Source organism: Pecten maximus, chromosome 3, assembly GCF_902652985.1.
Source record: "Pecten maximus chromosome 3, xPecMax1.1, whole genome shotgun sequence".
Taxonomy (NCBI): domain Eukaryota; kingdom Metazoa; phylum Mollusca; class Bivalvia; order Pectinida; family Pectinidae; genus Pecten; species Pecten maximus.
The window spans coordinates 52,558,789-52,575,430 of record NC_047017.1 but is presented as its reverse complement, the minus strand read 5'-3'; the positions used below and the strand labels follow the sequence as shown (position 1 = coordinate 52,575,430).

Below are 16,642 nucleotides of genomic sequence, written 5' to 3'. Positions count from 1 at the left end.
CGTCGTTTGTTTGATTTGTAGTATTAAGGGCCAAGTTACAATGTTCTAAAGGTAAAACAAATATTCTCGGGATTGCCCGGCATCTATAGTCCGCACATGGTATCCCTTAGAAAGATACTCCACATGGTATCCCTTAGAAAGATACACCACAAGGAAGTGCAATAAAAAGCCATTGTTCTTTCCGAATAACATTTTCCATCGAAGATTCCGTCAAATGATACTAATTCCAGTTGTTTTATTACGTTAGATGAAATCGTATTTGGATGATATATTAACTCTGACAATAAACAGGGAGGAAATGTATTTATTACCAATTATCAACAAGATATCAAGTTTGGTGTTCCGTAAAGCGTTACACCAATAATTTAATAATTAAATTACAATGTTTGACTGTAATTAAGCTTTTAGCCGTCGTCACAACATGCTATTGACAAATCCGTTTTGACAGCTAAAGGACAACATAACGCCTAGTAACACTGACGAGTCCTAAAATGAGTATTGATCATTAGGCTTATTATATATCTATTACTGAAATGTTTACCAATGTATTATTGTGAAACATTTTCTCCAGGTTGGTAAGGATAGCTGTATAAAAAGGTTATCTATCACAACCGATACAGTTATTGTTAGTGACGTCAGTCTTAAATAAATCAATCAATTTTGAGTCTGAGCATGATAAGAGAGCTGTTATCGAAAAGTCACTAGTAATAACTTTATTGGTTGTGTTAGATAACCTTTATATAGCTATGTATTACTCTTTACTATGATTTTTGTACAATTCTATGGTAAATGATAACCAACTAAATACTAGGAGTGCTTTGTTCTTTCAGGGAATATTTCATTAAGTTAAAAAAAGAATTCAACAAATAGTCATCAGAATTTGTATTCTTTGTCCTCTCGCAGGACGGCTTTACCCATGACACACCAATGCATTACTACTAAATTACATCCATTAGTATACACAGTCAGTATATATAAGATAATTGCGTTGTGCTGCCTCAATAAACACTTGTTTCATAATAATGTTGACGTGAAAAAAACACTTTTAATACATATCAAAAATAAAACAAATATAAGAAAATATGATGAAACAGAGAAAAGCCAATGGATACAAAACGACAAAGATAACTTCTGTAAACCCAAATGCATGTTAGACTTATTGCAAAAATAAAGACGCGAATCCGAATGCCGGATTTAGAAGGTTATCACCATAGTAGTTGACTACTGTCATGATGGCGAAAAATATACGGGAAACATGGAACTGGTCTATTTGTCATAACAAGTGTTATAATTTTAAACATGTAGGCGAGTAAAAGTTATCGTTGTAAGTTTGAATTCCAGGAAAGAAATCCCTTGTACATGGAATTGTTTGAAATGTGCCTCATCACAACAGCACAATATTTTATTTCAAAATAATGTCGAGGTTTTCGTGGTAAAAATATCGTGATGCAATATATAAAGAAACAGGTTACCAGGTGGCGTCTGTAAGTAAGCGAAGTATCGGTGACCAGGTGGCGTCTGTAAGTACGCGAAGTATCGGTTACCAGATGACTTCTGTAGTTAGCGAAGTATCGGTGACCAGGTGGTGTCTGTAAGTAAGCGACGTATCGGTTACCAAGTGGTGTCTGTAAGTTAGCGACGTATCGGTGACCAGGTGGCGTTTGTAAGTAAGCGACGTATCGGTTACCAGATGACTTCTGTAGTTAGCGAAGTATCGGTTACCAGGTGGTGTCTGAAAGTTAGCGACGTATCGGTTACCAGGTGGTGTCTGTAAGTTAGCGACGTATCGGTTCCCAGGTGGCGTCTGTAAGCTAGCGAAGTATCGGTTACCAGATGACTTCTGTAGTTTTTTTATCAAAATAAAGTTTGTCTTGTAGTCCACCTGTATTGTCTTGTAGTCCACCTGTATTTTGTCTTGTAGTCCACCTGTATTGTGTCTTGTAGTCCACCTGTATTGTCTTGTAGTCCACCTGTATTGTGTCTTGTAGTCCACCTGTATTGTCTTGTAGTCCACCTGTATTGTCTTGTAGTTCACCTGTATTGTCATGGCGGATTCTTGTCTTGTAGTCTACCTGTATTGTCTTGTAGTCCACCTGTATTGTCTTGTAGTCCACCTGTATTGTGTCTTGTAGTCCACCTGTATTGTCTTGTAGTCCACCTGTATTGTCTTGTAGTCCACCTGTATTGTGTCTTGTAGTCCACCTGTATTGTCTTGTAGTCCACCTGTATTGTCTTGTAGTCCACCTGTATTGTCTTGTAGTACACCTGTATTGTCTTGTAGTACACCTGTATTGTGTCTTGTAGTCCACCTGTATTTTGTCTTGTAGTCCACCTGTATTGTCTTGTAGTTCACCTGTATTGTCATGGCGGATTCTTGTCTTGTAGTCTACCTGTATTGTCTTGTAGTCCACCTGTATTGTCTTGTAGTCTACCTGTATTGTCATGGCGGATTCTTGTCTTGTAGTCCACCTGTATTGTCTTGTAGTTCACCTGTATTGTGTCTTGTAGTCCACCTGTATTGTCTTGTAGTTCACCTGTATTGTGTCTTGTAGTCCACCTGTATTGTCTTGTGGTCTACCTGTATTGTCTTGTAGTCCACCTGTATTGTCTTGTAGTCCATCTGTATTGTCTTGTAGTCCACCTGTATTGTGTCTTGTAGTCCACCTGTATTGTCTTGTAGTCCACCTGTATTGTCTTGTAGTCCATCTGTATTGTCTTGTAGTTCACCTGTATTGTCTTGTAGTCCACCTGTATTGTCTTGTAGTCCACCTGTATTGTCTTGTAGTCCACCTGTATTGTCTTGTAGTTCACCTGTATTGTCTTGTAGTCCACCTGTATTGTCTTGTAGTCCACCTGTATTGTCTTGTAGTCCACCTGTATTGTCTTGTAGTTCACCTGTATTGTCTTGTAGTCCACCTGTATTGTCTTGTAGTCCACTTGTATTGTCTTGTAGTCCACCTGTATTGTCTTGTAGTCCACCTGTCATGGCGGATTCTTGTTTGGAGCTGTTGAGGAATTACTTCTTATTTGGTTCTCGTTAATCTCTGGTTCTCGTTAATCTCTGGTTCTCGTTAATCTCTGGTTCTCATTAATGTCTGGTTCTCGTTAATGTCTGGTTCTCGTTAATGTCTGGTTCTCGTTAATCTCCGGTTCTCATTAATCTCTGGTTCTCATTAATCTCTGGTTCTCGTTAATCTCTGGTTCTCATTAATCTCTGGTTCTCGTTAATCTCTGGTTCTCATTAATCTCTGGTTCTCATTAATCTCTGGTTCTCGTTAATCTCTGGTTCTCATTAATCTCTGGTTCTCATTAATCTCTGGTTCTCGTTAATCTCTGGTTCTCGTTAATCTCTGGTTCTCATTAATCTCTGGTTCTCGTTAATCTCTGGTTCTCGTTAATCTCCGGTTCTCATTAATCTCTGGTTCTCATTAATCTCTGGTTCTCGTTAATCTCTGGTTCTCATTAATCTCTGGTTCTCATTAATCTCTGGTTCTCGTTAATCTCTGGTTCTCATTAATCTCTGGTTCTCGTTAATCTCTGGTTCTCATTAATCTCTGGTTCTCGTTAATCTCTGGTTCTCGTTAATCTCTGGTTCTCGTTAATCTCTGGTTCTCGTTAATCTCTGGTTCTCGTTAATCTCTGGTTCTCATTAATCTCTGGTTCTCGTTAATCTCTGGTTCTCGTTAATCTCTGGTTCTCGTTAATCTCTGGTTCTCATTAATCTCTGGTTCTCATTAATCTCTGGTTCTCATTAATCTCTGGTTCTCGTTAATCTCTGGTTCTCGTTAATCTCTGGTTCTCATTAATCTCTGGTTCTCATTAATCTCTGGTTCTATTGGCTATTGAGAAGAAAACGTTTGAAATTTGTAGCCTATTCGGCAACTATGACCTTGAATAAAGGTCAATAACATTCATTTGAACATACACTTTGTACTTATCCAAGCATAGTACGGTTCAATATCAGGTTCAGTGCCTTACACCTATTGAGAAGTCGAAGATGTAAATTGTTTTAGTAGGCACGACGGACGACGACGAACAAAGGACGGTTAGATCACTTGAGACTTCGTCTCAGGTGACGAAAGAAAGTGGTGTTTTTTTTGCTGTCACCTTGGATTTCAGAACAGCTTGAAGAATTAACAATACTTGGTTATGACCATCTCGGGATCATTTCCAAAAAGGTTCAAGCTCTACTGGAACTTCAGAAGAATTTATTTTTATAGGTGTTATTCAAGAAAATAAAATGATTGCGCAACCATGTTATAAAATGGCCAAAACATAGCACTTTCCTTTATTCTCTACTACTTTTAAAATGTGTTTTCCAACATGGCGGCTTTAGCTGCTATCATGGACTTCAGAAAAATATCAACACTTGGTCAGGGCCATCTCAGGATCATTTTAGGAAATAAATCTGTTAATGCTGTAATTTGTATTCAAAAGTTGTCTTGTTGATTGGCGACGACAAACAATAGACAAAAGTTTAAATACGGAAGATGGAGCTAAGATGAAAGGCGATTTGCATAGCACACCACATCATGATGGTGGCTCCAATATAACCTTGATGTTATAGTCGGGACAGGAATATGGTTCATTTAATCAGTATGATTTTTTTAAAATTATTCTTATATTGATATTAGCTGTTTAATTTTGGAACAACTTCAAAATGATGCGATGGCATCACCTCCCAATTTTTAAATATTCTCTTATCTGCTACTGTTCCAAATATCATCATATATAATCTTTTATGTCTTATTATTAAACCACAGAATCATTCCATTTCAACAAAAAGAAATATTTACCAGTCCAAGGATGAAAAGACAAAATTAATTGATTTTGTTAAATTACAAGAGAATAGACAAACAAGATTGATTTCCATTTTTTTGATATTTACATTCTCACTGGAAAATATCTATATCCAACATGGAGCGCTAACGCACGCCACTGGATATGCTAGAATACCCAATGAATGTGTTATATCCCAATGCATGTCAAAAACATGGCAACCAATGCTTAATGCAGATAAATTAAATATAAATCTGAGATTAAAAAATGAAAACGTCTACTTGAAATAGGCTTGAAAAGACTATAATACTTTCTGACCTCTTAGAATAATTCAATGCTACATGTACAATTTACTTAAATTCATAATGTGACAAAAACCTCATTAAAACTATAGTTAGTGACAGTAAAATAACAAGAGGCTCAGAGGGCCTGTATCGCTCACCTGGTTGGATTTGACCAAACGTCAAAATAATTTTCATGATCAATTTGTTAATATCTATATTTGTCAATTTCAATGCTATATATGATTATTGGGTTGTGATCTCAACAGATCAAAAATATAACCAAGAAAATAAGACCCTAGAGGTGGGGAAAGACTCCAGGGCCTATTATTACATCATGATTGTGTTTATCTCCTGATGTCCAGCAATAAAACGAATTATTATTTTAATAAAACGAAATAACATTTCGATAAAACGAATTATTATTTCGATAAAACGAATTATTATTACGATAAAACGAAATAACATTTCGATCAAACGAATTATTATTTCGATAAAACGAATTATTATTACGATAAAACGAAATAACATTTCGATAAAACGAATTATTATTTCGATAAAACGAAATGAAATAAGTGTGCTGCATGTCAGTTAAGGGGCTCCGTAGTATTCTGCTAAGGTCAACTTGTTTAAATGACATTTACATAAAATTTACATCTATTAGAGCTGACACGATTCAAACAAACGTGGAAATATTTATCGAATTATGCAGCTATCACCTCATATAGATAATGTGTATCATTCCGTCGGTAATTATGTAGCTATCACCTCATATAGATAATGTGTATCATTCCGTCGGTAATTACTCCATTAATAAATCCTCGCCAATTAGATGAATATACACATCACGTATATAAAGTAATTGTGCTGGGTTAATAAACGATCACTCTAATATCACACAGAATGGACCTGGTCGGGGTTGTTATCTGAACGTTTAATACACGATCAAACTCCCTAATATTACACAGAATGGACCTGGCCGGGGTTCATTTCAACATATCTTATTGGGAATCAAATGGATTGAACATCAGGCTTAGCCTATATTAAAGTTCTCTTCATAACATATTACATTTATTTCAAATAATTAGTATCTGGTTATTAGTCAAGAATGGAAATTACAGTATATATAAAGAAAGAGTATTTGTGAATAATATATAACGATAATCTTATGTATTTTCTTTTTCTTTATAACAATTTTCAAATCATTGTTAGATATGGATGAGAACTCGTTTACTACGCAGGAGAGAGACAAGTGCCCGATCAGGGGACGGGGTTAAATTGTTATCTGAACTTTCATTACACGCTCACACTTTGTCTTCTGTATCATTTTCATCACATAAAATGTACTTTCTTTTTTGATTGTTGATTTTTTCTAATTAGAATTAGCCGGTCGATAAAGATAAGACCGAAGTTTAATTTCTTAGCTAGATTCTGCTATAAACACTATAAAATTCCTTTAGACGATAAATCAACCCTCATAGGTCTATACCAGGACTTCAGATATACGTTACTATTAATAGGTCTATACCAGGACTTCAGATATACGTTACTATTAATAGGCCTATACCAGGACTTCAGATATACGTTACTATTAATAGGTCTATACTAGGACTTCAGATATACGTTACTATTAATAGGTCTATACCAGGACTTCAGATATACGTTACTATTAATAGGTCTATACCAGGACTTCAGATATACGTTACTATTAATAGGTCTATACCAGGACTTCAGATATACGTTACTATTAATAGGTCTATACTAGGACTTCAGATATACGTTACTATTAATAGGTCTATACTAGGACTTCAGATATACTTTACTATTATAACTGGTTATACCGATCACTGAAAGGGTCATTAGAAAGCTAATATACTGTTAGAATAAACATCCTTTCATGATTTCGAAAAAAGTTTGGCCCAGACGACAAACACGATTTTCAATTTTCTTCGACTTTTGATTAATTCTTAACTCTGTAGACAAAGAAAAGTAGTGATTAAAAACACAACCTAGGAGAATCTAAGGACTAGAGAACTGACGGAGAACGAGCAAATAAATCTATCAATTTGATTGTCAGCCTCCTAGGTTCTATCCAAATTACTTTTGTGGACTAGACGTCAATGAATATCTTAAATAAGTGACCACTACCCAGTCACCTGTTATCTTAACTTTGTTCAATCATTTATGTTTTTGCCGTTGCACATACCACACAGAACAACCACACACACACAAACCACAATCCCACACATACAGACCTGCACATACCACACAGAACAACCACACACACACAAACCACAATCCCACACATACAGACCTGTACATACCACACAGAACAACCACACACACACAAACCACTATCCCACACATACAGACCTGTACATACCACACAGAACAACCACACACACACAAACCACAATCCCACACATACAGACCTGTACATACCACACAGAACAACCACACACACACACCACAATCCCACACATACAGACCTGCACATACCACACAGAACAACAACACACACACAAACCACAATCCCACACATACAGACCTGCACATACCACACGGAACAACCACACACACACAAACCACAATCCCACACATACAGACCTGTACATACCACACAGAACAACCACACACATACAAACCACAATCCCACACATACAGACCTGTACATACCACACAGAACAACCACACACATACAAACCACAATCCCACACATACAGACCTGCACATACCACACATAACAACCACACACACACACATACAGACCTGCACATACCACACAGAACAACCACACACACACAAACCACCATCCCACACATACAGACCTGCACATACCACAAATAACAACCACCACACACACAAACCACAATCCCACACATACAGACCTGTACATACCACACAGAACAACCACACACACACAAACCACAATCCCACACATACAGACCTGTACATACCACACAGAACAACCACACACACACAAACCACAATCCCACACATACAGACCTGCACATACCACACAGAACAACCACACACACACAAACCACAATCCCACACATACAGACCTGCACATACCACACAGAACAACCACACACACACAAACCACAATCCCACACATACAAACCTGTACATACCACACATACAAACCTGTACATACCACACAGAACAACCACACACACACAAACCACCATCCCACACATACAGACCTGCACATACCACAAATAACAACCACACACACACAAACCACAATCCCACACATACAGACCTGTACATACCACACATAACAACCACACACACACACATACAGACCTGCACATACCACACAGAACAACCACACACACACAAACCACCACCCACACATACAGACCTGCACATACCACACATAACAACCACACACACACAAACCACAATCCCACACATATAACCTCACAAACACCCATCCTCATGTATGTATTTACATACAAGTCGCAATATTGTAACCTTTTAAATGGCAGCGTGCTATTAGCCTTACATTCGCAAACATTATTGATAGTCATGAACTTGTATCAAGGTCAGAAATGATGAATCTCAGCTTCAAACACGAAATTAGACAGAGGAAAAATTGTCTAATTTGACAAAAACGCGAATTTCATTAGCTGCAATATTTGTAGGTTTGTAATATCAAGAAATTTTGCTAGCATACAATATGTAACCTTTTAAGTATTCAGTTGGGTTTGACATCGATTTACATGGCCTGTGTGGTTGTTTACCGAACATCCGCCTGGTCCCGTAGAGACACCCTTTGTTTCCGTATTGTCAGAATTACAGCTCTAACTACATGCCTGTTGACACATTGGTATCTTCTTCTCAACCACGTCCATTTGGTTACATGCCAGAATAAAATGATGAGGTGTAGAGACATGTTACTCAATCAATGTTACGACATTTTACTCGTTCCTGGGTGATCACATCCTCTGAAATATCATCCAATTTTGTATGACCTTAGCTGATGTGTGAATACATAACAATATATACCTCTGTACACACACTGAATATTTATACTGATGTGTGAATCCATAACAATATATACCTCTGTACACACACTGACTATTTATACTGATGTGTGAATCACACACTGACTATTTATACTAATGTGTGAATCACACACTGACTATTTATACTGATGTGTGAATCACACACTGACTATTTATACTGATGTGTGAATCCATAACAATATGTACCTCTGTACACACACTGACTATTTATACTGATGTGTGAATCACACACTGACTATTTATACTGATGTGTGAATCACACACTGACTATTTATACTGATGTGTGAATCCATAACAATATGTACCTCTGTACACACACTGACTATTTATACTGATGTGTGAATCACACACTGACTATTTATACTGATGTGTGAATCCATAACAATATATACCTCTGTACACACACTATTTATACTGATGTGTGAATCACACACTGACTATTTATACTGATGTGTGAATCACACACTGACTATTTATACTGATGTGTGAATCACACACTGACTATTTATACTGATGTGTGAATCACACACTGACTATTTATACTGATGTGTGAATCCATAACAATATGTACCTCTGTACACACACTGACTATTTATACTGATGTGTGAATCACACACTGACTATTTTTACTGATGTGTGAATCCATAACAATATATACCTCTGTACACACACTATTTATACTGATGTGTGAATCACACACTGACTATTATACTGATGTGTGAATCACACACTGACTATTTATACTGATGTGTGAATCACACACTGACTATTTATACTGATGTGTGAATCACACACTGACTATTTATACTGATGTGTGAATCCATAACAATATGTACCTCTGTACACACACTGACTATTTATACTGATGTGTGAATCACACACTGACTATTTATACTGATGTGTGAATCCATAACAATATATACCTCTGTACACACACTGACTATTTATACTGGTGTGTGAATCCATAACAATATGTACCTCTGTACACACACTGACTATTTATACTGATGAGTGAATCCATAACAATATATACCTCTGTACACACACTGACTATTGTCCATAACAATATATACGTCTGTCTTGCCTTACTTTTTTCTGGCATATTTTTGGGTGCTGAAAACGTTCTCATTACCCTCCCTCCCTTGGAAAAATGTAAACGCCATTTTGCATACTTCGACATATGCTAGCTAAATCGTCATTGTGTGAAAGGGGTCGTACGTAACATTTCTATTGTTTTGGTTTCATTCATCCTCTTTGAAATATAATTTTGTCATTTTTGATTGCATGATTTAGAAAATATTGCTGAATATATTAAAACATACAAATTAAATGTGTTGAATAGATTGAAAATCGATACAGAATGATAAAAATAAAAATTGATAATAAAAACATGAACAACAATTGAATCTTAATTATTTTAATTTAAAAAAGAATGCAAAATATTTTCACATTGAATAGAGCATCGCATTAAATAGTAGATACAAACAAAAAATATATACTGAAATTTATAGGTAATAAAAACATGGAATATTTGACAATAGGAACAATGTACATGTAGAATGTGTACAAGCGGTATATTGATGAAGTAAACAGTTCAACAAAGTTTCAATGTCACAGATGAGAACAAAATTTAAAAAATGTCATTCTTAATCACTAATCCTGAATTAATCGTGCATCGGCAAACACCTTAGCCCAGTACGCCCTGGACATGTCGGAGTTCCGTCTGGAGTTGCTCTCGGGAATTGCGGTGACGTTGACGCCGGAAATGTTGATATGACTTTGGGTCATTAATTCGATAAAGAGAACATCGCCACTATTTAAACCATCCAGTCTCAGTTCGTTGTCACCGGTGGAGAAACGTTCGAGTCTACTCCGTCCCTCCTCGTCGTTCTCCCACGTTCCTATCCGGACTTCAATCATAACATCTTCTACATCATGTCTGGCTACAATTGTCACACTTGAGGTTGATCTTGGCACCTCATACCCAAACATTGGACTGATCTCGGGGGAAATGGTGATACCGGAAACTGGATTATTTGATCTCAGACGGCGGATGTGTTCGGTTACGTCACAGGCTTCTATACCGACATCATTTAAAGCTCGCAGATATGGTGTAGGATTTTGTCCTAGATCGTAAGCAGACTTCAGTACACCACAACCTGCCTCTTGAAACCCTGTCATACTTCTCCAATACATACGATTAGCGTGTAGTATGGCGTGGACCACTGGGCGAATCACTCCTCCCTTTTGCTTGATGATGACATAGAACATTCTCCTGAAAACCCCGCTTGAGTAATGAGGATCCATTCCGTCACTGTACCCGTCGACACTACCTGGTGAGCTCCCGTCAAGTTCGGGTTCTCTGAAATGACGCATGATGTCGCCCTTGTTGATATCCAAACCGACGAACATGTCACTCCGGAAGTCGATGAATTCCTCGGTTGCCTCACCTACAATGTCGGAAAAGGCTTCGTTGAGTCCACCCATCTCGTTATGGTATTCTAGTCCAGAACTTTGCTCGGTCACTCCGTGAGCTATCTCATGACCAACAACATCAAAACTTGTAAGAGGATAGAAGGTGGAAGAACCATCCCCAAAACTACAATAGCTGCCATCCCAGAATGCATTGTCCATCCCATTTCCGTAATGAACGCGAAGAACAGGTTTTGAATTTAAAGGAGTTGTGTGAAACCATTCTTCAAACATCATTCCGACGGCAGTACCTGCGTAGAATGCGTCTAAGACTGGTGAATACGCTCCGTTGACCTCATCGTTATATCCGTTTTTACATCTAAAACTTGCAGTTTCGGTTCTGGAGTCGTCAGTTGTCTGTTGCATATCAACAACTCGAACATACTTATTCTCCAGGACACAAGTATCTCCGTTAATGGTAGGAGCTAGACAAAATGGTTTGTCCCCGTATATAATCCTACCCATTTTTTCATTACCTCCAACACCTTTGTAGGTTTTTCTTCTGCCACCACAGTTCCAGGATTCTAGATTTTGCCATGTCCTTATAATTTCTCTTGACCTTGCATCAACAATCATGACGGGACGCTTTGGTGCAGCATCTTTTCTGGTCAAAACATATGATACTAGGTAAACAGACCGAGCCCGATCAGTTTCGTCGATATAAATGTAATGATCTGTTGAACTGCGGGTGATGGAACTCCTGTGTGCTCCATCATTCTCTGCTTCTATCAGTATATCAAGAGCTACATTTGGAGGGAAGAGAGGGTCAACCGACTCCAAGTCATCTTCAATTCCCTGGATGAACTCTCCAGATGCTTTTCCCGTAGGCTTGCCCTCATCGTCAACCTCTACCGAGACGACAACGGCGTAGATAGGAATCCCAAGATAAGTCTCCTGAAGTCGCCACAATGTCGTGCCTTGCGCTGACTTAGCTTCACGCGATGTCGTCATGCGCTCTGCTCCATTGAGCTCAAGTAGTTGGTCGACTGACAAATCTTTCATATCCTCTGCACGTTTGTACATATCATTCTGAAGTGACCTCTTGTGTATAGTATGGGACGCTCGCTGTCTGGCGTCAACCTTTCTGGCAGCTAATGCTTGATGAAACGCCACCATAGCAACTGAAACATAATTATAATTCTTATAAACATTTTAGAATAATTAAAAAAACAGAACGTAGGTACCGCCAAAAGAGATCTGAAATTTGCAAAATATATTATATGAGACGCCTGCTGTAATTACAAATTGTATTTATATTTTTACAAAATTAGAAATCATCCGTACCTTCTTATCATAAAAGAAAAAATAATCCAGAAGATACATACTAGTATTTAAAATTGAAATTATATCACGCTACACAATCATAATATGTTGATATTTTATCAACTATTGAATACTTTTAGAGTTAGAGAACAATGGCATTTAAACAAGTTTCACAACAAGTTTCACATGAAGATAGTAAATGACAATTGATCACCCCATTAGTAAGCCATAAGATGTTCTTCCAGACTGAGTTAAACTAATGAAATCCTCACATTTACTAATGTGAAACATTCAACCATGGAACAAAAGCAGGTTCTTTTTAACAAAATATTTTGATTTAATAAAAAAAAAAGACTGATTGCCAGGCTTAATTGTTATACATAGATATATCTTGACTTACCCAGGACAACAAATAGCTTGCGGCTCATTCTGTGTTGTTATTCTCGGGCTGACGTAAAGGCAATGGACGAATCTACAATAGTCAAACAATTTATAACCACTTTGGACGGATGCTACAATTATTCATAATGACAGCAATTCACTTGCTCAATTAAGTATAAAGTATTGCCTAGTAGTAATATAGTATAGACATTCTGTGTGAATTTACCAAATTGACGAAAATAGGTTTATTGTCAATGATTAGAAATATAGTTATACAGACTCTGAGAGAAAAAGACGGTTTTGTCCAACTCCCTATCAGAACTAACATTTACACGTGTCATGACTTATTTTAATATGTACTCTTAAGGCAGACGCCAAACGCTGCATTTTTAGTAGGCGCATGCGCATTATTGAAATAATCCTCATTACATTATCAAAATTACGGTACTCTCTGAAAGTAGAGAAACGATAAAAAATAATGATGCTATTGTACATGTAATTCCTTCATAAAACGCCAACAATTACCGAAAATAGTTTTTAATGTTTTGTTAAAAGTGAGAGGGAAATTATGATTATATGTTTAAACGGAGTTATATATTTCTGAATTGATGGTGAATTACTAGTTCGAAATTGTCCCAGTTCTGATGAGATGAGAAGTGGATGAGTAAACAAATGAAATGGGAAATCAAGCTAATTCTGTGTGTATTTCAGCAGGTCTGTTATAAACATCATCCAGAGGATGTTCCTCCGAACAATAATGTGAGATTATAGTAACGAAAAAAAGAGAGTTTATTTTATGGTTATAGTCATTTCAATACCGCAAAACAGAAAACTACATGTACCAAGAAGGTCATATTTCCCTTCGTTCCTAAATAGATTTATTTATTCCTAAATAGAAACTGAAGCGAAAGTGTTTTAATTGAAATGGAAAGGAGAATTGTAATAAAAATATATAGTTTTGAAATAATTATGTCAGCTAAATTTTTTTTTTTTTTTGAAATAAAGTTCCCAAAGAATAAAACAGCGATGTAAAATTAAACGCAAAACAATACGATAATATATATATATACTGTTGAACTTACCTTGTTACCCTGCTCGTGTTGTCTCTTTGGTTACTGGAAGGTATATATTTCTAAAAAGATCACCGAAGCTCTTATATAGGTCACAAACGGAAGCGGTCATTTCGAAATTTCCACTTATCATGATATATTTCTGAGAATTGTGCAATTTTTGTACTAACATGTTGAAACAGGGTCGCTCACGCACCGTTCAGCATCCACTGACTGGGATACAATGTGCTTTAAAGTCTAAAGTAACAAACGTGTTTACCACCGAGAACTATAATACAGCAATCCATGTACATATATCAACTCTTTCTTGTACATGTCAAAGACTTCAATATTCAAAAATAGCATATTTGATATGAAAATTAAAACATATTTATTATAATTGTCAGTATTATGAGTTTATAACTAAATACAAATATATTTGCTTAGTTATACGATCGACAGCATTTTACCCCCGTTTTTCTGTAGTAAACGACTTAATCTCACTGAAAATCGAATAAATCTGTATAACAGTATGACAATCACTTACAATCTATCTCGGGTTTAATAATGATCTAGTTCTTGTTTAAGATAATAAAACTTTTTCAAGTATGTGTCGTTTATTTCACGCGTAAATGAAATGTACGTGTAAAAGTCCCCGGCAGTGATAAACACTATCTCTACACATGTTTCGTCATGTTGTTTAGGTTACATACGTACTTTACAACAACAAGACTGAACAAGCGGAAATCTCAAGTAGGGATGACGGTGAAAGCGTGGGGGAAACCAGCTTATGATATCATTATTATAATTAAAACAGTTTAAGTGCTATAGATATTACCGCAAATAAAATTAAAAGTTGACAAACAATGATAGAATAGAATTTAAAGATGAGATAGCTCCGACAAAGATTGATTGAAAGCAAGAATTTGTCTCATTTTCAATATCAAACATTATCAACATAAAAAATATAAATATCAAAGATTATAAATATCCAAAATTATAAACATCAAAAATTATTAACATCAAAAATAATAAGCTTAACGCTATGGCCACCTTCCAAAAAATTGAGCCTCTTTTCTATTGTAAAATGATAATTAATCCTATCGCACTATGCGATCATTCCTAGAACGCTGTAAGTATCTGATTGATTGATGGTATTGCTAAGATATATTTCTATACCGTGGGTAAAACCATTTGTTGGTGTTAATTAGATATATTTCTATACCGTGGGTACCATTTGTTGGTGTTAATTGGATATCTATACCGTGGGTACCATTTGTTGGTGTTTAATAAATATTTTCTATACCGTGGGTACCATTTGTTGGTGTTTATTAAATATTTTCTATACCGTGGGTACCATTTGTTGGTGTTAATTAGATATATTTCTATACCGTGGGTACCATTTGTTGGTGTTAATTAGATATATATCTATACCGTGTGTACCATTTGTTGGTGTTAATTAGATATATTTCTATACCGTGGGTACCATTTGTTGGTGTTAATTAGATATATATCTATACCGTGGGTACCATTTGTTGGTGTTAATTAGATATATTTCTATACCGTGGGTGTCATTTGTTGGTGTTAGATATATTTCTATACCGTGGGTGTCATTTGTTGGTGTTAATTAGATATATATCTATACCGTGGGTGTCATTTGTTGGTGTTAATTAGATATATATCTATACCGTGGGTACCATTTGTAGGTGTTAATTAGATAGATATCTACACCGTGGGTACCATTTGTTGGTGTTAATTAGATATATATATCTATACCGTGGGTACCATTTGTTGGTGTTAATTAGATATATTTCTATACCGTGGGTACCATTTGTTGGTGTTAATTAGATATATTTCTATACCGTGGGTACCATTTGTTCGTGTTAATTAGATATATTTCTATACCGTGGGTACCATTTGTTGGTGTTAATTAGATATATTTCTATACCGTGGGTACCATTTGTTGGTGTTAATTAGGTATATATCTATACCGTGGGTACCATTTGTTGGTGTTAATTAGATATATTTTTGAACCATGGGTACCATTTGTTGGTGTTATATATATTTCTATACCGTGGGTACCATTTGTTGGTGTTAATTAGATATAGTTCTATACCGTGGGTACCATTTGTTGGTGTTAATTAGATATATATCTATACCGTGGGTACCATTTGTTGGTGTTAATTAGATATATTTCTATACCGTGGGTACCATTTGTTGGTGTTAATTAGATATATTTCTATACCGTGGGTAAAACCATTTGTTGGTGTTAATTATATATATTGTTATACCGTGGGTACCATTTGTTGGTGTTAATTAGATATATATCTATACCGTGGGTACCATTTGTTGGTGTTAATTAGATATATTTCTATACCGTGGG

At 36.2% G+C, this 16,642-nt stretch overlaps 1 protein-coding gene across 1 annotated transcript; it reads right to left on the bottom strand.

The window, feature by feature from the left end:
* Positions 1-10,529: 10,529 nt before the first annotated feature.
* On the bottom strand, positions 10,530-14,463 carry LOC117324541 (elastase-like). Its single transcript, XM_033880452.1, has 3 exons — positions 14,293-14,463; positions 13,230-13,301; positions 10,530-12,687 (listed from the first exon to the last, which is right to left on the bottom strand). Exons 2-3 carry the CDS (start codon positions 13,255-13,257, stop codon positions 10,748-10,750), a joined length of 1,968 nt encoding a protein of 655 aa, XP_033736343.1. The 5' UTR covers positions 13,258-13,301; positions 14,293-14,463; the 3' UTR covers positions 10,530-10,747.
* Between the last annotated feature and the right edge of the window lie 2,179 nt (positions 14,464-16,642).

Excerpts from the sequence above, each read along its gene's own strand:
- LOC117324541 (XM_033880452.1), bottom strand. The coding sequence starts at position 13,257 with ATGAGCCGCAAGCTATTTGTTGTCCTGG. Across the intron at positions 12,688-13,229 it reads CAAGCTATTTGTTGTCCTGG|TTGCTATGGTGGCGTTTCAT; the intron begins GTAAGTCAAGAT and ends ATTATGTTTCAG.